This window comes from Nerophis ophidion, linkage group LG03, assembly GCF_033978795.1.
Source record: "Nerophis ophidion isolate RoL-2023_Sa linkage group LG03, RoL_Noph_v1.0, whole genome shotgun sequence".
NCBI classification, from domain to species: Eukaryota; Metazoa; Chordata; class Actinopteri; order Syngnathiformes; family Syngnathidae; genus Nerophis; species Nerophis ophidion.
The window spans coordinates 8,941,438-8,968,800 of NC_084613.1; the positions used below are offsets into that span (position 1 = coordinate 8,941,438).

General features: G+C 40.2%; 1 protein-coding gene across 5 annotated transcripts in view; it reads right to left on the reverse strand.

The window, feature by feature from the left end:
• The window catches only part of dtnbb (dystrobrevin, beta b), a 65,109-nt gene continuing 37,746 nt past the window's right edge, over window positions 1–27,363 (reverse strand). For 2 of the 5 annotated variants that reach the window (XM_061894175.1, XM_061894173.1), the window contains exons 11-19: window positions 25,753–25,843; window positions 25,559–25,647; window positions 23,486–23,599; window positions 18,446–18,542; window positions 15,279–15,299; window positions 15,041–15,200; window positions 14,880–14,969; window positions 12,471–12,524; window positions 1–9,242 (exon numbers count right to left, since the gene is read on the reverse strand). In XM_061894175.1, the coding sequence (XP_061750159.1) occupies window positions 9,217–9,242; window positions 12,471–12,524; window positions 14,880–14,969; window positions 15,041–15,200; window positions 15,279–15,299; window positions 18,446–18,542; window positions 23,486–23,599; window positions 25,559–25,647; window positions 25,753–25,843 (742 nt within the window). In that variant the 3' untranslated portion in view covers window positions 1–9,216. The remainder of the gene's footprint in view (window positions 9,243–12,470; window positions 12,525–14,879; window positions 14,970–15,040; window positions 15,201–15,278; window positions 15,300–18,445; window positions 18,543–23,485; window positions 23,600–25,558; window positions 25,648–25,752; window positions 25,844–27,363) is intronic. The other 3 variants (XM_061894174.1, XM_061894177.1, XM_061894176.1) reach the window with 3 other exon arrangements.

The window sequence follows — 27,363 nt, forward strand, 5'->3', positions numbered from 1 at the left end:
TAGCTTGTGTGTCAAAAAAATGTAATTGAAGAAATGTAAAAAAAAAAAAAGAATAAATTAAATAAATAAAAAATAAAAGACAGTATTTGAAGTCTTTTTTTGATATCTCTCATTTGATTTATTTACAAAAGACGACGGCTTGATCACATATAAGTATGCATCTGTTTTTAAAAACAACTCGAGAAACAAATCTATAGAGCTACACAATCCTCTAGTGTCTGTTGCCGTCACCTTCCTCAGTTAACCATAACAGTAGCGACCAACTGTAGTTACTGACAGTGGTTTTTCTGAAGTGTTCCTGAGCCCATGTGGTGATATCCTTTACACACTGATGTCGCTTTTTTGATGCAGTACCGCCTGAGGGATCCAAGGTCTGTAATACCATGGCTTACATGAAAGGATTGCTCCAGATTCTCTGAACTTTAATTGCCATTGATCAGTATTTGAAAATTCATTGTGAAAAATTTAATCGCAGAAAAATTCAGTATATAAAAATTTTGTGTGACCGAACTTTTTTTTTTTTTTTTTATATACATAAAATTTTACCACACTTAATTTTTCTGCAAGGATATATTTTTGGGGGGGGGAGAGGGGGGTGGTTGCAATACAAAAAAACTTTGTATTTCTGTTAGCTGGTGTGTCAAAAAAATGTAATTGAACAAATGTTGAAAAAATATATATATATATATTTTTTTAAAAGAACAAAGAGTATTTGAAGTCTTTTTTTGATATCTCTCATTTGATTTATTTACAAAAGACGGCGGCTTGATCACATAAAAGTATGCATCTGTTTTTAAAAACAACTTGAGAAACAAAATGTGTTTACCGAAAACATAAACATACAGAACACACACGCGCACACGCACACACACACACACGCACACACATATATATATAAATACTAATAAATAACATCAGGTGTTTACAAAATGAGTTAAAATTAAAAAGCCAACCTTAGCACAAGCACTTTTCTTTACCCAGCATTGTAAAAGAAAAAAATGTCGGTAGATTTTAACGGTAAAAAAAAAAATGGCTGTTTACTGTAATAATAACAGTGGTACCATTTTGCCGTTGTAAAAAAACAAAAAAACAACTACCATATATTTTACAGTAAAAAAAAACTGTCAGCTCAGTCACCTTACTTTGTACCGTAAAAATAACAGTGGTACTGTTTGTGCATTTACAGTAATTCAGCCTAAAAAAAATATTGTGACTGAGCTGCCAGTTCTTTACTGCAAAAACAACAGATTATTATTTTTTTTTTACAGTGTGTTTTAATTCAACTCTCTGCAGGGCGTAGCACAATTTATTTATTTTTTCTCGGTGAAACAAGCGACATTTGAGCGACGACGACGACACACGCTACTATAAAACACTGCGGACAATGCGGGGACGACACCGGCCGTGATCGTACGAGCGACTGCACAGTTTGGCACGAATGTAGAAAAGGCTCGCTTGAAAAAAATGAAGTCACGCAGAGGCCGGCCGCGTCATGGTTTTACAGCACTTTAAGGAAAAACGATCAAAATAAGTCATGACTCGTGCATTTTGTGGCGTTTGCCTCGACTAAAGGGAAGACAAGTCGCACCTGCTTTGTGTCGCGCGGACGTGTTGTGGCCGTAAAGAAATCAAAGAGACCGTGCAGGGCAAAGAAATTGCGAGTGGAAACGAAGCAACGAAATTGCGAGTGGAAACGAAGCAACGAAATTGCGAGTGGAAAGGAAGCAACGAAATTGCGAGTGGAAACGAAACAAAGAAATTGTGAGTGGAAACAAAGCGACGAAATTGTGAGTGGAAACAAAGCAAAGCAAAGATTGCGAGTGGAAACGAAGCAAATAAATTGCAAGTGTAAACAGAGCAGAGAAATTGCGAGTGGAAACAAAGCAAAAGAAATTGCGAGTGGAAACAAAGCCAAGAAATTGCAAGTGGTAACAAAAGCAAATAAATTGCGAGTGGAAACAAGAGCAAAGAAATGGCGAGTGGATACAAAGCAAATAAATTGTGAGGGCAAACAGAGCAAAGACATTTCCAAGTGGAAACATAGCCAAGAAATTGCGAGTGGAAACAAAGCAAAAGAAATTGCGAGTGGAAACATAGCCAAGAAATTAGAAGTGGAAACAAAGCAAATAAAATATGAGTGGAAACTAAGCAACAGAAAGATTGTGAGTGAAAACAAAGCAAAAAAAAGATTGCGAGTGGAAACAAAACAAAGAAATTGCAAGTGGAAACAAAGCAAAAGAAATTGCGAGTGGAAACAAAGCTAAGAAATTGCAAGTGGTAACAAAAGCAAAGAAATTGCGAGTGGAAACAAGAGCAAAGAAATGGCGAGTGGAAACAAGAGCAAAGAAATGGCGAGTGGAAACAAAGCAAATAAATTGTGAGGGAGAACAGAGCAAAGACATTTCCAATTGGAAACATAGCCACGAAATTAGAAGTGGAAACAAAGTAAATAAAATATGAGTGGAAACTAAGCAACGGAAAGATTGTGAGTGGAAACAAAGCAAAGAAAAGATTGCGAGTGGAAACAAAACAAAGAAATTGCGAGTGGAAACGAAGCAAAAGAAATTGCGAGTGGAAACAAAGCTAAGAAATTGCAAGTGGTAACAAAAGCAAAGAAATTGCGAGTGGAAACAAGAGCAAAGAAATGGCGAGTGGAAACAAAGCAAATAAATTGTGAGGGAAAACAGAGCAAAGACATTTCCAAGTGGAAACATAGCCAAGAAATTAGAAGTGGAAACAAAGTAAATAAAATATGAGTGGAAACTAAGCAACGGAAAGATTGTGAGTGGAAACAAAGCAAAGAAAAGATTGCGAGTGGAAACAAAACAAAGAAACTGCGGGTGGAAACAAAGCAAAGAAATTGCAAGTGGAAACGAAGCAAAGAAAATGCGAGTGGAAATGAAGCAAAGAAAATGCAAGTGGAAATGAAGCAAAGAAAATGCAAGTGGAAATGAAGCAAAGAAAATGCAAGTGGAAATGAAGCAAAAAAATTGCGAGTGGAAACAAAGCAAAGAAAAGATTGCGAGTGAAAACAAAACAAAGAAATTGCGAGTGGAAACAAAGCAAAGAAATTGCGAGTGGAAACAAAGCAAAGAAAATGCGAGTGGAAAAGAAGCAAAAAAATTGCGAGTGGAAATAAAGCAAATAAAATACGAGTGGAAACAAAGCAATGGAAAGATTGCGAGTGGAAACAGAGCAAAGAAAAGATTGCGAGTGGAAACAAAGCAAAGAAATTGCAAGTGGAAACGAAGCAAAGAAAATGCGAGTGGAAATGAAGCAAAGAAAATGCAAGTGGAAATGAAGCAAAAAAATTGCGAGTGAAAACAAAACAAAGAAATTGCGAGTGGAAACAAAGCAAAGAAATTGCGAGTGGAAACGAAGCAAAGAAATTGCGAGTGGAAAAAAAGCAAAACAATTGCGAGTGGAAATAAAGCAAATAAAATACGAGTGGAAACAAAGCGATGGAAAGATTGCAAGTGGAAACAGAGCAAGGAAAATATTGCGAGTGGAAACAAAACAAAGAAATTGCAAGTGGAAACAAAATAAAGAAAATGCGAGTGAAAACAAGACAAAGAAATTGCGAGTGGAAACAAAGCAAATAAATTACGAGTGGAAACAAAGCAAATAAATTACGAGTGGAAACAAAGCAAATGAAAAAGGAGTGGAAAAAAAAACAATAACATTGTTTAATTGCAAAAAATCATTATTTTTACTTGCAAATGATTTTGTTTATTGGCAAAACGTTGGGCGTTAAGTAGAAACACGTTTGTGGAGTTCGGGCAGTAATTTCACGCCATAGTACAGGTACTACTGTGTACTCGCGTTGTTGCGATGCTAACGTCCTAGCATGAAGATTTGTTTACTTGCAAAAAATTATTATTTTTACTTGCAAATTATTTAGTTTATAGTCAAAACGTTGAGCGTTAAGTAGAAACACGTTTGTGGAGTACGGGCAGTAATTTCACGCCATAGTACAGGTACTACTGTGTACTCGCGTTGTTGCGATGCTAACGTCATAGCATGGAGTTTTGGTTACTTGCAAAGAATAGTTTTTTTACTTGCAAACAGTTTTTGTATACTGGCAAATCATTGGACACGTTTGTGGAGTTTGGGCAGTCATTGCACTCCGTAGTACAGGTACTACTGCGAACTCGAGTTGTTGCGATGCTAACGTCCTAGCATGAAGTTTTTTTACTTGTAAAAAATCATTATTATATTTTGCAAATTATTTTGTTTACTGGCAAAACATTGGGCGTTAAGTAGAAACACGTTTGTGGAGTTCGGGCAGTAATTTCACGCCGTAGTACAGGTACTACTGTGTACTCGCGATGTTACGATGCTAACATCCTAGCATGAAGTTTTGTTCACTTGCAAAAAAAATCATAATTTTTATCTGCAAATTATTTTATTTACTGGCAAAACATTGGGCGTTAAGTAGAAACACGTTTGTGGAGTTCGGGCAGTAATTTCACGCCGTAGTACAGGTACTACTGTGTACTCGCGTTGTTGCGATGCTAACGTCCTAGCATGAAGTTTTGTTTACTTGCAAAAAATCATTATTTTTACTCGCAAATTATTTTGTTTACTGGCAAAACGTGGGGCGTTAAGTAGAAACACGTTTGTGGAGTACGGGCAGTAATTTCACGCCGTAATACAGGTACTACTGTGTACTCGCGTTGTTGCGATGCTAACGTCCTAGCATGGAGTTTTGTTTACTTGCAAAAAATCTGTATTTTTACTTGATAATTATTTTGTTTATTGGCAAAACGTTGGGCGTTAAGTAAAAACACGTTTGTGGAGTTAGGGCAGTAATTTCACGCCGTAGTACAGGTACTACTGTGTACTCGCGTTGTTACGATGCTAGCGTCCTAGCATGGAGTTTTGTTTACCTGCAAAAAAATCGTTTTTTTACTTGCAAATAATTTTTGTTTCCTGACAAATCGTTGGACACGTTTGTGGGGTTTGGGCAATCATTTCACGCCGTAGCACAGGTACTACTGTCTACTCGCGTTGTTGGGATGCTAACGTCCTAGCACGGAGTTTTGTTTACTTGCAAAAAATCATTTTTTTTATTTGCAAATTATTTTGTATACTGGCGAAAACGTTGGGCGTTAAGTAGAAACACGTTTGTGGAGTACGGGCAGTAATTTCACGCCGTAGTACAGGTACTACTGTGTACTCGCGTTGTTGCGATGCTAACGTCCTAGCATGGAGTTTTGGTTACTTGCAAAGAATAGTTTTTTTACTTGCCAACAGTTTTTGTATACTGGCAAATCGTTGGAGACGTTTGTGGAGTTTGGGCAATCATTTCACTCCGTAGTACAGGAACTACTGTCTACTCGCGTTGTTGCGATGCTAACGTCCTAGCATGAAGTTTTGTTTACTTGCAAAAACTCATTTATTTACTTGCAAATTATTTTGTTTACTGGCAAAACGTTGGGCGTTATGTAGAAACACGTTTGTGGAGTTCGGGCAGTAATTTCACGCCGTAGTACAGGTATTACTGTGTACTCGCGTTGTTGCGATGCTAGCGTCCTAGTATGGAGTTTTGTTTACTTGCAAAAAATCATATTTTTACTTGCAAATAATTTTTGTTTACTGGCAAATGGTTGGACACGTTTGTGGAGTTTGGGCAGTCATTGCACTGCGTAGTACAGGTACTATTGTGTACTCGCGTAGTTGCGATGCTAACGTCCTAGCATGGAGTTTTGTTTACTTGCAAAAAATCATTATTTTTACTTGCAAATTATTTTGTTTACTGTCAAAACGTTGGACGTTAAGTAGAAACATGTGTGGAGTTTGGGCAGTAATTTCACGCCGTAGTACAGGTACTACTGTGTACTCGCGATGTTACGATGCTAGCGTCCTAGCATGGAGTTTTGTTTACTTGCAAAAAAATCGTTTTTTTACTTGCAAATAATTTTTGTTTCCTGGCAAATCGTTGGACACGTTTGTGGAGTTTGGGCAATCATTTCACTCCGTAGTACAGGAACTACTGTCTACTCGCGTTGTTGCGATGCTAACGTCCTAACATGAAGTTTTGTTTATTTGCAAAAAATCATTATTTTGATTTGCAACATTTGTTTGTTTACTGGCAAAACGTTGGGCGTTAAGGAGAAACACGTTTGTGGAGTTCGGGCAGTAATTTCACGCCGTAGTACAGGTACTACTGTGTACTCGCGATGTTACGATGCTAGCGTCCTAGCATGGAGTTTTGTTTACTTGCAAAAAAATCGTTTTTTTACTTGCAAATAATTTTTGTTTCCTGGCAAATCGTTGGACACGTTTGTGGAGTTTGGGCAATCATTTCACTCCGTAGTACAGGAACTACTGTCTACTCGCGTTGTTGCGATGCTAACGTCCTAGCATGAAGTTTTGTTTATTTGCAAAAAATCATTATTTTGATTTGCAAAATTTGTTTGTTTACTGGCAAAACGTTGGGCGTTAAGGAGAAACACGTTTGTGGAGTTCGGGCAGTAATTTCACGCCGTAGTACAGGTACTACTGTGTACTCGCGTTGTTGCGATGCTAGCGTCCTAGCATGGAGTTTTGTTTACTTGCAAAAAAATCGTTTTTTTACTTGCAAATAATTTTTGTTTCCTGGCAAATCGTTGGACACGTTTGTGGAGTTTGGGCAATCATTTCACTCCGTAGTACAGGAACTACTGTCTACTCGCGTTGTTGCGATGCTAACGTCCTAGCATGGAGTTTTGTTTACTTGCAAAAAATTATTATTTTTACTTGCAAATTATTTAGTTTATAGTCAAAACGTAGGGCGTTAAGTAGAAACACGTTTGTGGAGTTCGGGCAGTAATTTCACGCCGTAGTACAGGTACTACTGTGTACTCGCGTTGTTGCGATGCTAACGTCCTAGCATGGAGTTTTGTTTACTTGCAAAAAATCAGTATTTTTACTTGATAATTATTTTGTTTATTGGCAAAACGTTGGGCGTTAAGTAGAAACACGTTTGTGGAGTTAGGGCAGTAATTTCACGCCGTAGTACAGGTACTACTGTGTACTCGCGATGTTACGATGCTAGCGTCCTAGCATGGAGTTTTGTTTACCTGCAAAAAAATCGTTTTTTTACTTGCAAATAATTTTTGTTTCCTGGCAAATCGTTGGACACGTTTGTGGGGTTTGGGCAATCATTTCACGCCGTAGTACAGGTACTACTGTCTACTCGCGTTGTTGGGATGCTAACGTCCTAGCACGGAGTTTTGTTTACTTGCAAAAAATCATTTTTTTTATTTGCAAATTATTTTGTATACTGGCGAAAACGTTGGGCGTTAATTAGAAACACGTTTGTGGAGTACGGGCAGTAATTTCACGCCGTAGTACAGGTACTACTGTGTACTCGCGTTGTTGCGATGCTAACGTCCTAGCATGGAGTTTTGGTTACTTGCAAAGAATAGTTTTTTTACTTGCAAACAGTTTTTGTATACTGGCAAATCGTTGGAGACGTTTGTGGAGTTTGGGCAATCATTTCACTCCATAGTACAGGAACTACTGTCTACTCGCGTTGTTGCGATGCTAACGTCCTAGCATGAAGTTTTGTTTACTTGCAAAAACTCATTTATTTACTTGCAAATTATTTTGTTTAATGGCAAAACGTTGGGCGTTATGTAGAAACACGTTTGTGGAGTTCGGGCAGTAATTTCACGCCGTAGTACAGGTACTACTGTGTACTCGCGTTGTTGCGATGCTAGCGTCCTAGTATGGAGTTTTGTTTACTTGCAAAAAATCATATTTTTACTTGCAAATAATTTTTGTTTACTGGCAAATGGTTGGACACGTTTGCGGAGTTTGGGCAGTCATTGCACTGCGTAGTACAGGTACTACTGTCTACTCGCGTAGTTGCGATGCTAACGTCCTAGCATGGAGTTTTGTTTACTTGCAAAAAATCATTATTTTTACTTGCAAATTATTTTGTTTACTGTCAAAACGTTGGACGTTAAGTAGAAACATGTGTGGAGTTTGGGCAGTAATTTCACGCCGTAGTACAGGTACTACTGTGTACTCGCGATGTTACGATGCTAACGTCCTAGCATGGAGTTTTGTTAACTTGCAAAAAAATCGTTTTTTTACTTGCAAATAATTTTTGTTTACTGGCAAATCGTTGGACACGTTTGTGGAGTTTGGGCAATAATTTCACTCCGTGGTACAGGTACTACTGTGTACTCGCGTTGTTGCGATGCTAACGTCCTAGCATGAAGTTTTGTTTATTTGCAAAAAATCATTATTTTGATTTGCAAAATTTGTTTGTTTACTGGCAAAACGTTGGGCGTTAAGGAGAAACACGTTTGTGGAGTTCGGGCAGTAATTTCACGCCGTAGTACAGGTACTACTGTGTACTCGCGATGTTACGATGCTAGCTTCCTAGCATGGAGTTTTGTTTACTTGCAAAAAAAATTGTTTTTTTACTTGCAAATAATTTTTGTCTCCTGGCAAATCGTTGGACACGTTTGTGGAGTTTGGGCAATCATTTCACTCCGTAGTACAGGAACTACTGTCTACTCGCGTTGTTGCGATGCTAACGTCCTAGCATGAAGTTTTGTTTACTTGTAAAAAATCATTTATTTACTTGAAAATTATTTTGTTTACTGGCATAACGTTGGGCGTTACGTAGAAACACGTTTGTGGAGTACGGGCAGTAATTTCACGCCGTAGTACAGGTACTACTGTGTACTCGAGTTGTTGCGATGCTAACGTCCTAGCATGGAGTTTTGTTTACTTGCAAAAAATCGTTTTGTACTTGTCGCTTATGCAAAGCTAGTCGTTCTCGGTGTTCCGTACTAGAGAGAACCGTTTAAAAAGCAGCATTTTTTTTTTCTTTCTTTTTCATTTCTAAACGCCGAAAATAAAATCGACACATTTGGAGATGGTAGCATATGCTACGTATGCTAACATTGTAAACACGTGTTCATAAAGTGTAGAGTAGTGATGGCCACACGTGAGCGTCATGCAAAGATGTGTGGGGGGTGGGTGGGCGGGGCTAATCTTGTGACAGGAGCCAAGTGCTGTTGGGGGCGTGGCCACGTGACGGCGGTGTTCTATGTACACAATTACGCCGGCTGCTACCCGCAACATTGTTTAGCATTTAGCCGAGATTACAGCATGCATAAGTCTACGAGCTAATGGTGGGTTCGTTGTTGTTGTTGTTGTTGTTACGGATCGTTCCTGATGGCTGGCCTGCAAGGATGGACTTGTCTTCTCCGCTCACTGCCTGTGTACTCGCATGGTGCCTGCAGAAACACAAGACGACACTGAAATAAGCAGGGGCGTCCATGATAAAGTTGTTTAAATGGCAATGTATTTTAAACCTGTATGTACCTTTCAGCATTGATGGTAAGTTACCCATGCCTTGGGAACTAACACCCCAGACCAGGGGTAGGGAACCTACGGCTCTCGAGCCAGATGTGGCTCTTTTGATGACTGCATCTGGCTCTAGGATAAATCTTAGCTGACGTTGCTCAATACGATAAGTAATTAATGTTAAAAGTGTTAAAAATAACCTTCAAAATATAAAACATTCTCCCGCATTTTAATCCATCTACCGCACCTGTTCAAGAAGCCACATTAATGGTCAAAATAATTGTATTTATCCTTGGTTAGCTTCAGAATAACAACGTTATTAAAAAGAATAGGAGATGCACGCATTTAGTTGTTGTAATCAGGGAAAGTCGAAATGAAAGAGAAGGCGTTGGATTCTCTTGTCAGAGCGTGGGGCGACACTGTACAAGGGTACAGGTCCACGGGTTTCTCCTCATTGAGCTAAATTGAATCCTGTCTCTGTTAAATTCCTTGCTTCTTGTCTGTTTAATAGATGTCATCAGTGTTCGAACCTGACAGTTGTATCGTAGGGCTTGTTCCTGACAGTGTGGCCATGGTTAAGTTTTTCCTGTCTTTGTTTCCTGTCAGCGCTCTTATTTGATCTGTTTCCTGTCTTTCTCCCTGAGCGCTGTTTCCCCTCAGCTGGCCACACCTGGTGTCAATCAGCCCGCTCATATTTTTTACCTGATTTGTCTTCCAGTCAGTGCTGGATTATAGTCGCTCCTACTGGTTGTTTGCCACCACTACCTGGTGTCAATCAGCCCGCTCACATTTTTACCTGATTTGTCTTCCAGTCAGTGCTGGATTATAGTCGCTCCTACCGGTTGTTTGTCACCACTACCTGTCAACGTCATTAATACTTCGTTGTAGCTGTGTCTACTTTTGTTCACTCTGCTCATGCCATAGTTCCTTCTTGTCACAGTAAGTGTTTTGTTCATAGCCTAGTTTGTTATCCGCCTTGTGCGCGCCGTTTGTTAGTACCCTTTCGTTTGTTCTTGTTTTAGTATTTAAATTAAATCATGTTTTCTTATTCAATGCCCGCCACCGTCTCTGCATCTTGGGGTTCGTCAACAAAACGTGACATTATTTAGTGTTAAAAATATTATACGGCTCTCACGGAAATACATTTTTAAAATATTTGGCTTTCATGGCTCTCTCAGCCAAAAAGGTTCCCGACCCCCGCCCCAGACGCAGACACTGGCTTTTCAACTTTTCGCCTAGAACAGGGGTCAGCAACCTTTTAGAAACCAAGAGCTACTTCTGGGGTACTGATTAATGCGAAGGGCTACCAGTTTGATACACACTTAAATAAATTGCCAGAAATAGCCAATTTGCTCAATTTACCTTTAACTCTATGTTATTATTAATAATTAATGGTATTTATCTTTGTGGAAACACTGATCATCTTAAAGATTTCTCACAATAAATATATATAAAAAAAGATAAATATTTTTTAAAAATGGGTATTTCTGTCTGTCATTCCGTGGTAAAAATTTTTTCCTTCTACGGAAGGTTTTTAGTGGAGAATAAATTATGAAAAAAATACTTAATTGAACGGTTTAAAAGAGGAGAAAACAGAAAAAAAATGACAATTAAATTTTGAAACATTGTTTATCTTCAATTTCGACTCTTTAAAATTCAAAATTCAACCGAAAAAAAGAAGAGGAAAAACTAGCTAATTTGACTATTTTTGATAATTTATGGAACATCATTAGTAATTTTTCCTGATTAAGATTAATTTTTTAATTTTGATGACGTGTTTTAAATAGGTTAAAATCCAATCTGCACTTTGTTAGAATATATAACAAATTGGACCAAGCTATATTTCTAACAAAGACAAATCATTATTTCTTCTTTATTTTCCGGAACAAAAATTCAAAAGACTTTGAAATCAGATTTAAATTTGATTCTACAGATTTTCTAGATTTGCCAAAATATTTTTTTTGAATTTTAATCATAATAAGTTTGAAGAAATATTTCACAAATATTCTCCGTCGAAAAAACAGAAGCTAAAATTAAGAATCAAATTAACATTTATTTACAATTTTTCACAATAAAAAAACTAATTTACTTGAACATTGATTTAAATTGTCAGGAAAGAAGAGGAAGGAATTTAAAAGGTAAAAAGGTATATGTGTTTAAAAATCTTAAAATCATTTTTAAGATTGTATTTTTTCTCTAAAATTGTCTTTCTGAAAGTTATAAGACGCAAAGTAAAAAAAATAAATGAATTTATTTAAACAAGTGAAGACCAAGTCTTTAAAATATTTTCTTGGATTTTCAAATTCTATTTGAGTTTTTTCTCTCTTAGAATTAAAAATGTCAAATAAAGCGAGACCAGCTTGCGAGTAAATAAATACAATTTAAAAAATAAAGGCAGCTCACTGGTAAGTGCTGCTATTTGAGCTATTTTTAGAACAGGCCAGCGGGCGACTCATCTGGTCCTTACGGGCGACCTGGTGACCCCTGACCTAGAACAATCCGGATGGTTGTTTTCCTCTATTGTTCGGGAGGACAGGACGTCGACGGTTTCCAAAAACAATTTGAAAATGCGGACTCGTCAGACCGCAGAACACTTTTTCCCACTTTACATCTGTGAGGCTTAGATGAGCTCGGGCCCAGTGAAGCCGGCGGCGTTTCCGGGTGTTGTTGATAAACGGCTGTGGTTTCGCTTAGTAGAGTTTTAACTTGCACTTGCAGAAGTAGCGACCAACTGTCGGTACTGAGAGTGGGTTTCTGAAGCGTTCCTGAGACCACGTGGTGATATCCTTTACACATGGATGTCGGGTTTTTTTGACGCGGTGCCGCCTGAGGGATCCAAGGTCACAGGCGTTCAATGTTGGTTTTCGGCCTTTCCAGGTTCTCTGAACCTTTTGTTGATATTACGGAGCGTAGATGGCGAAATCCCTAAATTCCTTGCAAAAGCTGGTTGATAAATGTTGTTCTTAAACAATTTTCTCAGGCATTTGTTGACAAAAGTGGTGAATCCCAGCTGCATTCGGGCAGCGGGTGGTTGATGTTTTGGTACCAGTCGGAAGGTAGGGTCCGAGCGCGTGTCGTCATGGCAACCACACCTCAGCTCTTTGTGCGTTCTTCAAGAAAGAAAGACTTCAGGGTGTGTTTGGAAGTCGACAACTCACCTCTCTCTCCGCCGTTCCTCATGTTGGTCTCCTCCTCGTCCATCCCGTCGTCCACTGCAAAAGACAACGTGGCGTTATTGCGTCATCCCGGCGGACCATGTGACTTCTCCTCGCGGGCCAAAAACAACCAGATTTTTAATAAATTTGTGGCGTTTTTTTTTTTTTTAACGAAAGTTGACATGTTTTCGAATCGGCTTCGGGATTGTGTTATCAGTTGTAAACGTTGCCTAAAAAAATAAAAAAAATAACAATGCCTTTGTATTGGGATACTGTATTGGTGTTTTACTTGTTTTATAGCACACAGACTTAGAAGCAGATGGCAGTCAAAGCACATACTCGTTGTTGAATGATTTTACCATATAATTCAGGATAGCCTACTATCAAAATGACTTTAAAAGCCTTATAAAAGTGTTACAATGAAGGCAACACATGATGTGTCTATAATAGCTTATTATCAAAATGACTTTAAAAGCCTTATATAAGTGTTAAAATGAAGGCAACACATGATGTAAGTGTCTATATTAGCTATATTAGCCTACTATCAAAATTACTTTACTGAACATGTACTGAAATAATTAAGTACATGTTAGAAAACTGCTGTGTTAATCACTCACAGATGTCATTTTGCTATTTTGATATTTTGCTGTAAAGAAGGTCAGTGAATAATTGTATATATTGTGGGCGCTCTGAAGTGGAAAAGGGGTAGGATTAAATAAGCTTTGCTTCTTCCTACTCCTTTTCGGACATGATGTATTGTGTATTGTGTGTTGTGTATTGCGAAATGATGAATTTAACTGATGTATAATGTTGTATGTATGTCATGTTCGAAATAAACTAAGAAAAGAAAGGAAAAAGAAAAGAAGTCTTATATAAGTGTTACAATGAAGACAACACATGATGTAAGTGTCTATATTAGCCTACTCTCAAAATGACTTTAAAAGTATTATATAAGTGTTATAATGAAGACAACACATGACGTAAGTGTCTATATTAGCTATATTAGCCTACTATCAAAATGACTTTAAAAGTCTTATATAAGTGTTATAATGAAGACAACACATGACGTAAGTGTCTATATTAGCAATAATAGCCTACTATCAAAATGACTTTAAAAACCATATATAAGTGTGATAATAAAGGCAACACATGATGTAAGTGTCTATTTTAGCTATATTAGCCTACTATTAAAATGACTTTAAAAGTCTTACATTATGTGTTGCCTTCATTATAACACTTATATAAGACTTTTAAAGTCATTTTAATAGTAGGCTAATATAGCTAAAATAGACACATCAATCAATCAATCAATGTTTATTTATATAGCCCTAAATCACAAATGTCTCAAAGGACTGTACAAACCATTACGACTACAACATCCTCGGAAGAACCCACAAAAGGGCAAGGAAAAAATCACACCCAGTGGGCAGGGAGAATTCACATCCAGTGGGACGCCAGCGACAATGCTGACTATGAGAAACCTTGGAGAGGACCTCAGATGTGGGCAACGTGAATGACTGCTCGCTGACTGCTCTTGTTGCAAAAAAGCTAAGTATTGTTCTATCTGTGTGCTTTTAACTGTTTTGCAGCTTTATTTACAACTTCTCGAACTTACATCATATGTTGCCTTTATTATCACACTTATATATGGCTTTTAAAGTCATTTTGATAGTAGGCTATTATTGCTAATATAAACACTTACTGCATGTGTTGTCTTCATTATAACACTTATATAAGACTTTTAAAGTCATTTTGATAGTAGGCTAATATAGACACTTATATCATGTGTTGCCTTCATTATAACATTTATATAAGACTTTTAAAGTCATTTTGATAGTAGGCTACTATTGCTAATATAAACACTTACTGCATGTGTTGTCTTCATTATAACATTTATATAATACTTTTAAAGTCATTTTGATAGTAGGCTAATATAGACACTTATATCATGTGTTGCCTTCATTATAACATTTATATAAGACTTTTAAAGTCATTTTTATAGTAGGCTATATTAGCTAATATGGAAACTTACATCATGTGTTGCCTTCAGTATAACACTTATTTAAGACTTTTAAAGACATTTTGATAGTAGGCTAATATAGACACTTACATCATGTGTTGTCTTCATTATAACACTTATATAAGACTTTTAAAGTCATTTTTATAGTAGGCTATATTAGCTAATATGGAAACTTACATCATGTGTTGCCTTCAGTATAACACTTATTTAAGACTTTTAAAGACATTTTGATAGTAGGCTAATATAGACACATCATGTGTTGTCCTCATTATGTCACTTATATAAGGCTTTCAAAGACATTTTGATAGTAGGCTAATATAACCATAGGTCATAAAAAACATCAAGAGTTATGGACACAAAACACTGGCACGGTGATGCAGTTCAAAGCCCACCTGAGTGCAGTTCTTTCACCAGCGACGACATGGTGTTGGTGATGGAGTCGGCGGCAACCAGGAGGTCGTTGCGCAGATTCCGAGGTACACCTGCGACGGCGAGAGCGTTCGTTTACCTTTCCAGCCCCGCCCACTACTATAAAAAATTTTTCTTTTTGTACCCTGAGCAAAGGCCTCCAGCACGTCGCCACCCACGCCCGCCAGGCAGTCCTGCGGCGTGTGAGTGGGGGTGGAGCCAGCCGAGGTGGAGCGTATGGGCATGGGCATGGAGCAGCCCGCCCCGTGGCTGGGGGATGAGTGCGGGGAGCCTCCGGACTGGGACTGTAACAAAGACGGCGGCAAGGTCAGAGGACAAAAAGGCCTACTTCCCGCCAATCAGGGTAAGTTTATAGAACTTACTCCCTGCTTCTGTTCCTCGTCCTGCCAGTCGGCCAAAGAAGAGCATCGTTAGCACACATATACGTAAAGTATGTTCCGGACTATAAGGCGCACTGCCGATGAGCGGTGTAGCGTGCAAGGACGAGAGTGGAAAAAGTGGCAACAACAATGGAAACAACAACAAGGCCGGAAATGTGTCCCGTGAAAAAGCATTCGACGGGAACTCTCTAATAACTTAAGTTCCTTGGGTGAATAATGTAAACTCACCACACCGGTAAGTTTTAGTGCTTTCATAGTGGGTTTACTGACAGATATAAGTAAGAACTTTACACTACTATATATTAGAAATGGCAACAGCGGAACATGAATGTCCCATAAGAAGATCGAGGAAAAAGAAGGCGCTTATCTACTACAAAGGCGGACGCGCGCAAATTTTCAGGACTTATACAGATCCTGGATACAGATCAGCAGGTACCGGAACGTAAGAAAAGTTGCTTTTGCATAATATCGTGAAACAAAACGCCAGATAACGTCTTACCTTATACACACACCATAATAATACTCCTATGTTTAATGTGCCTACAATCCATCAAGAGCGGTGTGGCTTCATAGCTTACCAAAGTCCTACTAAAATATTTTGACCGATTTTTGAGTGCCGTGTGTAATGTTCTATATTTTCAATGGAACATATAAAAATGTTGGTGTTGTTTACTTGAGTCATATTGCAGTCCACACGTGTCTCTTATGTTTGACTGCCATCTACTGGCCACACTTATCATTGCACCGTGTACCAAATAAAAGAGGTTTCGAGGTCGGTAAGCACAGCCAGAGTTTGATAGAGATGGAGAGAGATAGGTACAGAGAAAGAGAGGGGGAAAGAGCAAGGAAGCTAGACAGAAGGAGAGAGAAAAATCAGAGAATAAGACAGGAAGGGAGACAGAGAGCGGAAAAGAGAACATGAGAAAGAGCAAGCGCGAAAGAGAGAGAGGCAGACAGAGAAAGAGAGAGAGAGGTACAGAGAAAGAGAGGGAGAAAGAGGGGTAATTTTCTATATTTTCAATGGAACATATAAAAATGTTGGTGTCGTTTACTCGAGTCATGTTACAGTCCACACGTATCTCTTATGTTTGACTGCCATCTACCGGCCACACTTATCATTGCACCGTGTACCAAAAAAAAGAGGTTTTCGAGGTCGGTAAGCACAGCCAGAGTTAGAAAGAGATGGGGAGAGATAGATACAGAGAAAGAGAGGGAGAAAGAGCAAGGCAGCTAGACAGAAGGAGAGAGAAAAACAGAGAATAAGAAAGGGAGGGTGACAGAGAGCGGAAAAGAGAGCACGAAAAAGAGCAAACGCGAAAGAGAGAGAGGCAGACAGAGAAAGAGAGGTAAAGAGAAAGAGAGGTAATTTTCTATATTTTCAATGGAACATATAAAAATGTTGGTGTCGTTTACTCGAGTCATATTGCAGTCCACACGTATCTCTTATGTTTGACTGCCATCTACTGGCCACGCTTATCATTGCACCGTGTACCAAATAAAAGAGATTTTGAAGTCGGTAAGCACAGCCAGAGTTAGATAGAGATGGAGAAAGAGAGGTACAGAAAAGAGAGGGAGAAAGAGCGAGACGGCTAGACAGAAGGAGAGAGAAAAACAGAGAATAAGAAAGGGAGGGAGACAGAGAGCGGAAAAGAGAGCACGAAAAAGAGCAAACGCGAAAGAGAGAGAGGCAGACAGAGAAAGAGAGGTAAAGAGAAAGAGAGGTAATTTTCTATATTTTCAATGGAACGTATAAAAATGTTGGTGTCGATTACTCGAGTCATATTGCAGTCCACACGTATCTCTTATGTTTGACTGCCATCTACTGGCCACACTTATCATTGCACCGTGTACCAAATAAAAGAGATTTTGAGGTCGGTAAGCACAGCCAGAGTTAGATAGAGATGGAGAAAGAGAGGTACAGAAAAGAGAGGGAGAAAGAGCGAGACGGCTAGACAGAAGGAGAGAGAAAAACAGAGAATAAGAAAGGGAGGGAGACAGAGAGCGGAAAAGAGAGCACGAAAAAGAGCAAACGCGAAAGAGAGAGAGGCAGACAGAGAAAGAGAGGTAAAGAGAAAGAGAGGTAATTTTCTATATTTTCAATGGAACGTATAAAAATGTTGGTGTCGATTACTCGAGTCATATTGCAGTCCACACGTATCTCTTATGTTTGACTGCCATCTACTGGCCACACTTATCATTGCACCGTGTACCAAATAAAAGAGGTTTCGAGGTCGGTAAGCACAGCCAGAGTTTGATAGAGATGGAGAGAGATAGGTACAGAGAAAGAGAGGGCGAAAGAACGAGACAGCTAGACAGAAGGAGAGAGAAAAATCAGAGAATAAGAAAGGAAGGGAAACAGAGAGCGGAAACGAGAGCATGAGAAAGAGCAAACGCGAAAGAGAGAGAGGCAGACAGAGAAAGAGAGAGAGGTACAGAGAAAGAGAGGGAGAAAGAGAGAGAGAGAGGTACAGAGAAAGAGAGGGAGAAAGAGAGAGAAGTAATTTTCTATATTTTCAATGGAACATATAAAAATGTTGGTGTTGTTTACTTGAGTCATATTGCAGTCTACACGTACCTCTTATGTTAGACTGCCATCTACTGGCCACACTTATCATTGCCCCGTGTACCAAATAAAAGAGGTTTTGAGGTCGGTAAGCACAGCCAGAGTTTGATAGAGATGGAGAGAGATAGGTACAGAAAAGAGAGGGAGAAAGAGCGAGACAGCTAGACAGAAGGAGAGAGAAAAATCAGAGAATAAGAAAGGAAGGGAGACAGAGAGCGGAAAAGAGAGCATGAGAAAGAGCAAGCGCGAAAGATAGAGACAGACAGAGAAAGAAAGAGGTACAGAGAAAGAGAGGGAAGTAATTTTCTATATTTTCAATGGAACATAAAAAATGTTGGTGTCGTTTACTCGAGTCATATTGCAGTCTACACGTATCTCTTATGTTTGACTGCCATCTACTGGCCACACTTATCATTGCCCCGTGTACCAAATAAAAGAGGTTTCGAGGTCGGTAAGCACAACCAGAGTTATTCCATACATTGGGCGCACCGGGTTATAAGGCGCACCGTCGAGTTTTGAGAAAATTAAAAAGGATTTTAAGCGCGCCTTATAGTCCGGAAAATAACGGTATTTTAAATGTTGGTACCTTCAGCAGCCTCATGAGTCCTTCCAACTGCACCATCAGCTCCCGCCGGCTCTCCTGCAAGGCCGACATGCGACGCTCCAGCTCGTCCTTTCTATGTCTGAACCACACACACACACACACACACACACAGTTCAGACCTTCTGGGGACCTGAGAAAAACGCCTCCCTCTTTAGGACCACCCTTTCTAGATATATAAAGATTTGTATTGACAACATTAATAATATATACAGTATCTTCTATGCAAACATAAAAAAGCTTGCGGTGAAAAATGAGTTGGAATTTCACAAGAAAAACTTAGAATGTTGGCAGCATTATAATAGAAGTCGTAAAATTACTCAGCACAAGTCAACATTTTTCAAGCGAAACCGAACATTTGTGGAATGTTATGATAAAAGTTGGATTTTTACTGGATAACAGTCGCAATTTGCAAGAAAACCTTAAAATTTGGGCATGTTTATGAAAACAATCATAATTTTACTCGACAAAAGTCAAAATTGTGTAAGAGAACTTCAAAACGTTGGCAATACACTTAGACTTCCTTTTTATTGTCATTCCGATTTGAACTTTACAGCACAGATAAGAACAAAATTGCGTTACATAAGCTCATGGTAGTGCAGGATTAAAAAAAAGCAATAAGGTGCATATATAATTAAATAAATATATATAAATAATATATAAAATAAATAAATATATATAAACATATATGAATAAGGCCCTGCGATGAGGTGGCGACTTGTCCTGGGTGTACACCGCCTTCAGCCCGATTGTAGCAGAGATCGGCACCAGCGCCCCCCGCGACCCCAAAAGGGAATAAGCGGTAGAAAATGGATGGATGTATAAATAAATAAATAGATTACTGTACAGATAAATATATTGCACTTTTTCCACGTGTCCACGTTTATGGATGTATGTTATATTGTCTTTTTTATTCCAGCGAGCTAATCCATTTTGGGGGGAGTTGAGGGGATAATTGAATTATGATGCGTTCAAGTGTCTTACGGCCTGAGGGAAGAAGCTGCTTCGGAGGCTGCGGAGCCTCTTTCTAGAGTCCAGCAGTGAAAACAATCCTTTACAGTCCAATATAACAATAAAGGGAATTTTACTCAAAAAATGTCACTATTTTACAAGAACAACAAAAAAATGGGCCAAAGTGTGATAAAAGTCAGGATTGTATATGACAAATGTCACCATTTTTTAAGTTAAAAAGTTAAAGTACCAATGATTGTCACACACACGCTAGGTGTGGCGAAATTATTCTCTGCATTTGACCCCTTGGTCATCCTCTGGAGGTGAGGGGAGCAGTGAGCAGCAGCGGTGGCCACGCCCGGGAATAATTTTCGGTGATTTAACCCCCAATTCCAACCCCTGATGCTGAGTGCCAAGCAGGGATGCAATGGTTCCCATTTTTATAGTCTTTGGTATGACTCGGGCCGGGGTTTGAACTCACAACTTTTGCATTAAAAAGTAACAATTTTACGTAAAAATATTGCAATATCACAGAGAATTTGCTCCCGAATTTATAGGAACGAAATCGACACATTGTGAGAAAAAAAATGCTTTTAGTTAATTAGGGACCGATGTCCCTTTGGGACAGAGGACCCTATTGAATTTCTAAGGTTTTATTTTTTTTTCTTTATTATTCCGCCGACTCTTTGAGATGTATTTTGACCCCCTTAATATGTTTCAAAACTCACCAAATTTGACACACGCATCAGGATCTAATCACAAAACCAAACCCCAAAACTCAAAATTGCGCTCTAGTGCCCCCTAGGAAGAAAACACAGACAAAACTGTCCGTAACTTCCAGTAGCAATGTCGTCGAAACATGAAACAAAAAGCTCTATGTAGGTCTCAGTTAGACCTATACTTAATACACTCATACCTCCCAGCTAAAATCAAAGGGAAGTTTGCAATTCCCCCTTCAATACAAAAGTTGGCTAAAAGAAATTAGCTTTTTTTCAAAAAATATCTCCTCTGAGGCCGTTTGTCGTTTCCGCTTGTAATAAACACAAAAGACAGATTGAAGCCTTCTGATTAAAAGTTGATGAAAGAATTTCAATTACTACCCCGGTTTGGATTTTATGAGCCCGCAAAGTACCGGTGCGCTTTTCCAGTTGCGCTAATGTTGTCACAAGATGGCGGCTTCCTGCTCAGACAAAACTGCCTCTAACTTACAGTTGAAATGTCATGCTCACATGAAACAAAAACCTCAATGTAGGTCTCACTGAGACCTATATTTCATAGACTGACAACCTCCAGCTAAAATCAACAGGAGGTTTGTTATTCCCCCTTCCATACAAAAGCTCCACTCCGTTCACAATGCATTAGAGTCTCAAAATGGCGGCACCAAGCCACTTTACAACTGTTATTACTATGAGACTGTTGTATAACCCATGTGTAAACAACTTTTTCTCTGTGTAATAATAAATGGTAATAATAATAATAATAAATAATCCCTCCATCCATCTTCTACCGCTTATCCGGGCTTGGGTCACGGGGGCAGCAGCCAAAGCAGTCCCGTCCATCGGTGCTTGCAGCTTTAATTTTGGTTTGTGATTGGGTTTTAATCTGCATTATTTACTTGAAGTTATTACAGTATGTCTATATATACATATATATTTTATTTTTCTTAATATAAATTTTTGCCAAAGGGGGGAGCACTTCAAATTTTTTACACACACTTGTTATTTCATATGTTGACCAGAGGGGTCAACATATGGGTTGAGTTTTTCCTTGCCCTGATGTGGGATCTGAGGCGAGGATGTCGTTGTGACACTCGTGATTTAGGGCTATGTAAATAAACATTGATTGATTGGTGAGCGTGAATGTTGTCTGTCTATCTGTGTTGGCCCTGTGATGAGGTGGCGACTTGTCCAGGGTGTACACCGCCTTCCGCCCGATTGTAGCTGAGATAGGCGCCAGCGCCCCCCGCGACCCCAAAAGGGAATAAGCGGTAGAAAATGGATGGAAAATGGATAATTGGTGAGTGTGAATGTTGTCTGTCGATCTGTGTTGGCCCTGCGATGAGGTGGCGACTTGTCCAGGGTGTACGGCGCCTTCCGCCCGATTGTAGCTGAGATAGGCACCAGCGCCCCCCGTGACCCCAAAGGGAATAAGCGGTAGTAAATGGATGGAAAATGGATGATTGGTGAGTGTGAATGTTGTCTGTCTATCTGTGTTGGCCCTGCGATGAGGTGGCGACTTGTCCAGGGTGTACGGCGCCTTCCGCCCGATTGTAGCTGAGATAGGCACCAGCGCCCCCCGTGACCCCAAAGGGAATAAGCGGTAGAAAATGGATGGAAAATGGATGATTGGTGAGTGTGAATGTTGTCTGTTTATCTGTGTTGGCCCTGCGATGAGGTGGCGACTTGTCCAGGGTGTACCCCGCCTTCCGCCCGATTGTAGCTGAGATAGGCACCAGCGCCCCCCGTGACCCCAAAAGGGAATAAGCGGCAGAAAATGGGTGGGGGGGGGGGGGGGGGTGATTGGTGAGTGTGAATGTTGACTGTCTATCTGTGTTGGCCCTGTGATGAGGTGGCGACTTGTCCAGGGTGTATGGCGCCTTCCGCCCGATTGTAGCTGAGATAGGCGCCAGCGCCCCCCGCGACCCCAAAAGGGAATAAGCGGTAGAAAATGGATGGAAAATGGATGATTGGTGAGTGTGAATGTTGTCTGTCTCTCTGTGTTGGCCCTGCGATGAGGTGGCGACTTGTCCAGGGTGTACGGCGCCTTCCGCCCGATTGTAGCTGAGATAGGCACCAGCGCCCCCCGTGACCCCAAAAGGGAATAAGCGGTAGGAAATGGATGGAAAATGGATGATTGGTGAGTGTGAATGTTGTCTGTCTATCTGTGTTGGCCCTGCGATGAGGTGGCGACTTGTCCAGGGTGTACCCCGCCTTCCGCCCGATTGTAGCGGAGATAGGCGCCAGCGCCCCCCGTGACCCCAGAAGGGAATAAGCGGTAGGAAATGGATGGAAAATGGATGATTGGTGAGTGTGAATGTTGTCTGTCTATCTGTGTTGGCCCTGCGATGAGGTGGCGACTTGTCCAGGGTGTACCCCGCCTTCCGCCCGATTGTAGCTGAGATAGGCGCCAGCGCCCCCCACGACCCCAAAGGGAATAAGCGGTAGAAAATGGATGGATGGAGGATTGGTTGACAGTCAATTTGAAAAATCTGTCCTTTTCAGCAGTGGTCCCCAACATTTTTGTATCCGCGGACCGGTCAACGCTTAATAATTTGTCCCGCGGACCGGGGGGGCGGGATCCTTTTTCTTTTTTTTTTTCCTTTGTCATGAAAAAGGGACGTTTTTGTCATGAAAAAGGGAGGTTTTTGTGGTTGGTGCACTAATTGTAAGTGTATATTGTGTTTTTTATGTTGATTGGTGGGGCGGTATAGCTCGGTTGGTAGAGCGGCCGTGCCAGCAACTTGAGGGTTGCAGGTTCGATTCCCGCTTCCGCCATCCTAGTCACTGCCGTTGTGTCCTTGGGCAAGACACTTTACCCACCTGCTCCCAGTGCCACCCACACTGGTTTAAATGTAACTTGGATATTGGGTTTCACTATGTAAAGCGCTTTGAGTCACTAGAGAAAAGAGAAAAAAAGAGAAAAAAAAGAAAAAGTTTTAAAAAAAAAATCCAAAAACTTTTTTTTTTTTTTTTTTTTAAATAAAAATTAATAAAAAATTCTTCTGCGGCCCGGTACCAATCGGGCCACGGCCCGGTACCGGCCCGCTGCCCGGTGGTTGGGGACCACTGCTTTTCAGGACCACCCTCATTTTGACAGATGTCCCCACCAGGGGGTGCAAATGAGACATTCTCTAATAGATGCAATGTTATTGGGACCATGATTTATGTCCTCACTTGTTCACACCTCCTCATATGGAAGCTACTTTTCCTTCTTGGTGTCTCAAGAAGGGGTGGAAATACGAGCACACTTAAAAGGGTTCCACTGCATAAAAATGACAATATTCCAATAGCAGAATGCTGGAACAAGAAGTCATGAAGTGCTAAAAAAAAAAAAATAAAAAAAAAAAGGGGCTACCTCAGGAGCCGTAGCTCGGTGAGCAGCGTAGGGTTCTGCTGGGCCTTCTCCGGCGTGGGCTGGGAGGCCTGCTCGTGCTCCAGGCGCAGCCTCTGGATCTCCTGCAGGATCTCCCTGGGGAACAACCAGGCGTGTCGCTTCATGTAAATAAGCCTTTTCATCGTGACTAGCAACCAACCAATCATGGATGTTCTCATACCCAACCCACTTTTTCCGCAGGCGAGATACTTTTCAATTGACCAAGTGGAAGGGGATCTACCTCATTCATGTATGCAGTCGTGGTCAAAAGTGGACGTAAAGAACATGATGTCATGGCTGTCTTGAGTTTCAATCATTTCTACAACTCTTATTTTTTTGGTGATGTAGCGATTGGAGCACATACTTGTTGCTCACAAAAAACATTCATGAAGTTTGCTTCTTTTAGGAATGTATTATGGCTCTACTGAAAATGTGAGCAAAAGTATACATACAGCAATGTTAAAGGGGAACATTATCACAATTTCAAAAGGGTTAAAACAATAAAAATCCGTTCCCACCGGCTTGTTGTATTTTTTGAATTTTTTTTTCAAAATTTTACCGGTCCCGGAATATCCCTAAAAAAAGCTATAAAGTGCTTGATTTTCGCTATTTGCGATGCAACTATCCATTTCCCTGTGACGTCATACAGTGCTGCCAATGTAAACAAACAATGGGAATACCACAGCAAGATATAGCGACATTAGCTCGGATTCAGGCTCGGATTTCAGTGACTTAAGCGATTCAACAGATTACGCATGTATTGAAACGGATGGTTGGAGTATGAAAGTATTGAACAAGAAACTGAAGCTATTGAGCGAATAGCTATTGACGCTATTCATAGCCATAGCATGGCCGAATAGCTGCGTTAGCATCGCCGGTAAAATGTGCGGACCAAACGATCAGGACTTTCGCATCTTGTGACACTGGAGCAACTTAAATCCTTCGATTGGTAAGTGTTTGTTTCGCATTAAGTGTGGGTGGAAGTAAACGTAATATAGTTGCAAATGCATCTGCAGGTTATCCATACATCTCTGTTCCATGTCTGCTTTAGCACCGCCCGGTAAATAGCATGTTAGCATCGATTAGCGTAGCATGTTAGCATCGATTAGCTGGCAGTCAACATCAACAAAACTCACCTTTGTGATTTAGTTGACTTTATGCATCTGCTGGTTATCCATACATCTCTTTGCCATGTCTGCTTTAGCACCGCCGGTAAATAGCATGTTAGCGTCGATTAGCTGGCAGTCACGCCGCGACCAAATATGTCTGATTAGCACATAAGTCAACATCAACAAAACTCACCTTTGTGATTTCATTGAATTTATCGTTGCAAATGCATCTGCAGGTTATCCATACATCTCTAGCAACGCCGGTAAAATGTGGAGACACTCCGGCACATTCAATGGGGGTCTGGCGGCAGACACTTTCGCATCTTCAGGCCAGTGGTGCAACTTGAATCCCTCCCTGTTAGTGTTGTTACACCCTCCGACAACACACCGACGAGGCATGATGTCTCCAAAGTTCCAAAAAATAGTCGAAAAAACGGAAAATAACAGAGCTGAGGTGTTTGTAATGTGTTGAAAATGCGTCAAGGTATATATTGACGTTTACATAGGTCTGGTGATAATGTTCCCCTTTAAAGAAGCAGCTGCACTCCTTTCTGGGCGAGAGGCCTGTTCTTCAACATTATACATAGCTAGCTAACTTAGAGCAGCAGTCGGAGTGGAGCCTTACGCCGAAGCGGAGGACGTTACAATAATATCTAAACGACGGACATTTATCCATGAAAATATGGAGAAGCTGCTGGAAGGAGATAGCATAAAAGAGTAACTTATTACGTTACTACATGCAACTACTACATTGTATTGTATTGTACACGATATTATTAAGTAGCAACATTTAAAAAGGAATGTTATATATTAAAATGGTGATGTTTTTTTGAGGCCGAGCAACCATTGAAATGATTTAAATTCATTTCAGAACGCAAGTTTTTCGAAAGTACGAGCTGCGTCACGTAGTCCGTTTTATTTTTCTTCGAAAAGCGATGAATCGAACCTGTTTTTGTTCTCCAGCTCTGCAATCAGCTGCCTCTGCTGCTTGTTGGCATCGAAGTTGAAGCCCAAGTCCGAGGGAGGACATTGCTGCTGCACGGGGAAACGAGAAAATCAAGCAACATTCAAACTAGAGTCAGACCAGGTTTGACCAAAAGGAAAATCTCGTTGATCGTAAAAAGGCGACGGAGCACCCACCGTGGAGTTCCCCGCCTCGGCCGCCAGGCGTGCGGCGTAGCGGGCGATCAGGCGATGCTCCTCGTCCAGCCGGCTGGGACTCTCCAGGACGCTGCAGAGTTACAAACACACTTTGGCATCACTTGAAGACATCCTGATGGTCACATGAACACACACGCACGCCCGCCCGCACGCACGCACGGACGCACGCACGCCCGCCCGCACGCACGCACGGACGCAGGCACGCCCGCACGCACGGACGCACGCACGGACGCACGCCCGCCCGCCCGCCCGCCCGCACGCACGCACGGACGGACGCACGCACGCACGCACGCACACACTTGTATTTCGGACCTTCTTAGGACCACGAAAAATGCCTCCCTCTTTAGGCCCACCCTTTCTCGATATATTAAGATTAGTATTTACAACATTAATAATATATACATACTATGCAAATATAAAAGTTTGTTGTGAGAAATGAGTTGGAATTTCACAAGAAAAAGGTCAAAATTTCACAAGAAAAACCTACAATTTTGGCATTATTATAATAAAAGTCGTCATTTTACTCGACGCAAGTCAAAATTTTGCAAGAAAAACTGAACACTCGTCCAATATCATGATAAAAGTTGGAATTTTACTCAACAACAGTCGCAATTTTACCCCCCCAAAAAAAAGCTTACCATTTTGGCACTTTTTATGCAAAGAGTCAGAATTTTACTCGACAAAAGTCACAATTTTATAAGAAAACTTTAAAGTTTTGACTGTTTTATAATAATTATCGGAATTTTACTGGCCAAAGTCATAATTTTCCTCGAAATATTCAACATTTTATAAGAACCGAAAAAAAATGGCAATATTGTGAAAAATGTCAGAATTTTATACGACAAATGTCACCATTTTGCATTGAAAACTATTAATTTTACATTTAAAAAGTTTTATATACGTGCCTCCACTACGAGAGGGCCTTCTAATCCGTGACTCACTAGTCCAACAACAAGGCCTGTGAAAAACCGTCCGACCGTAACTCTCTAATAACTAAAGTTCCTTGGGTGAATAATGTAAACTCACCACACCGGTATGTTTTAGCGCTTTCATGGCGAGTTTACTGACAGATATAAGTAAGAACTTTACACTACTTTATATTAGAAATGGCAACAGTGGAGGATGAATATCACATAAGAAGATAGAGAAAAAGAAGATTATCCACCACGGACTACAAAGGCGGAAGCGCGCAAATTTTCAGGCTTTATGCAGATCCGGCTGGGACTCTCCAGGACGCTGCAGAGTTACAAACACACTTTGGCATCACTTGAAGGCATCCTGATGGTCACACGAACACACACACAGACACACACACACACACACACACTCTTGTATTTCGGACCTTCTTAGGACCACGAAAAATGCCTCCGTCTTTAGGCCCACCCTTTCTCGATATATTAAGATTAGTATTTACAACATTAATAATATATACGTACTATGCAAATATAAAAAAGTTTGTTGTGAAAAATGAGTTGGAATTTCACAAGAAAAAGGTCAAAATTTCACAAGAAAAACCTACAATTTTGGCATTATTATAATAAAAGTCGTCATTTTACTCAACGCAAGTCAAAATTTTGCAAGAAAAACTGA